Below are 1,421 nucleotides of genomic sequence, written 5' to 3' on the forward strand. Positions count from 1 at the left end.
ATAGAATAACACATCAACATAAATAATCTTTTTACATTAACTGCGTGAATGGTTATTCGAAAGAAAAATGTGATTCAACGACTCTGTGTAAAACATTTTACGCATCAAAATACTTAAAAGAATCTCGCTGATTAAATGATATAAGGGAAGAATACCTAAATATGCCTTGACAGCTTGCATGTAAGTGTAGTTTCTCTTGCCAGTAATGGGGTCTGGAAATCTATAGCAATCTGCTACAAGATTGTAAGTGAAAGTGGAGATGACTGCGAAGGCTATCATAGTCGCTATACCAGCTATCCACCCTAGCTGCGCCATGGCATACGCTAGAGCCAGAACCCCAGCCCCAATCACCACAGTTATTATGTGCGTGGTAGCCGTCAAAGAATTCCCTGCGACGCAGATAGCACGTTATGTTCAGCTTATTGATTTCTGGTAAAGATTGCTAGTATGCAAATTAATTAAGCAAGTTCAACTTATCCAAAGTACTAAAGACGGTTCAATTACTTCATTCATCAATCACAATCTGTCATGGAGGACGAGAATATCACAAACAGTTATGCCTCTGTAAAATCAGCTATACCGATATGTATCTAGAAGTTTCTAATGTTCAGAAAGTTTGTTAAGTTAGTTAGGAGATGATCCTAGCTGGCACTTAGTTCCTATCCACAGTTGGTTTAGTTAGTTACTCATTTACATCTACTTTCAAAATCAGATTCAAAGGAAGTTAGAGTAGTAACTAACCGGTTCTTTTGGCTCTGCCATCATCGTCGACTTCTCCTTCCATAAGGGCTCTGGTGATGACCATTAAGAAACTTCGATCCCCCAATAAGTTTCACAATTTTGAGGAATCTAATATGAGGAAGTTGAGTTGTGTGCCAGTAACTGACTCTTGAGCCGTGTGTCAGTAAAATAGATAACGTAAGACCAAACAAGCTCCAAGTCGAGTCAATAAACTTTTAAAATTCGAATTTTACCTTAAATATGTAATAACTCTTAAATAAAATTATAATTCGAATAAATTAGTTATTGTTTAAAATTTGAATTTCACGTTACACATATAATAATTCTTAAATAAAATTATTAACAAATTATAATTTAAATAACATAATTTTTTTATATTTATCTAAAAATTACAAATTTAAATTTTACTTTTATTTTTAATAAAAAATAAAAATTAAACCTTAAATAAAATTACAATAGAGATAAATTAGTGATTGTCTCATCGAAAGAAAATACCAAAAAAAAAAAAAGAGGGTAGGCGTGACCGCATGAGAGAGTAGGGACGGTGGATGGATAAAGCCAAAACCAAGACGCCACACAACACAAGCTCTCTCATCTTTTTCAATTTCAATATCAAATTTAAATGCTGACCAGCTATCAATCACATGCTTCCCCAAAAATCAATTAACAATTGGGGATGA

The 1,421-nt window shown here is 33.7% G+C and overlaps 1 protein-coding gene across 2 annotated transcripts in view; it reads right to left on the reverse strand.

Annotated features, from left to right (window-relative positions):
• The window catches only part of LOC107605198 (amino acid permease 8), a 4,599-nt gene extending 3,690 nt beyond the window's left edge, over window positions 1–909 (reverse strand). Inside the window, exons 1-2 of one of the 2 annotated variants that reach the window (XM_016306981.2) lie at window positions 742–909; window positions 156–389 (exon numbers count right to left, since the gene is read on the reverse strand). In XM_016306981.2, the coding sequence (XP_016162467.1) occupies window positions 156–389; window positions 742–805 (298 nt within the window). In that variant the 5' untranslated portion in view covers window positions 806–909. Of the gene's footprint in view, window positions 1–155; window positions 390–504; window positions 580–741 lie in introns of those variants that run through there. The other variant, XM_021105084.1, reaches the window with a different exon arrangement.

This window comes from Arachis ipaensis, chromosome B06, assembly GCF_000816755.2.
Source record: "Arachis ipaensis cultivar K30076 chromosome B06, Araip1.1, whole genome shotgun sequence".
In the NCBI taxonomy this organism is placed as follows: domain Eukaryota; kingdom Viridiplantae; phylum Streptophyta; class Magnoliopsida; order Fabales; family Fabaceae; genus Arachis; species Arachis ipaensis.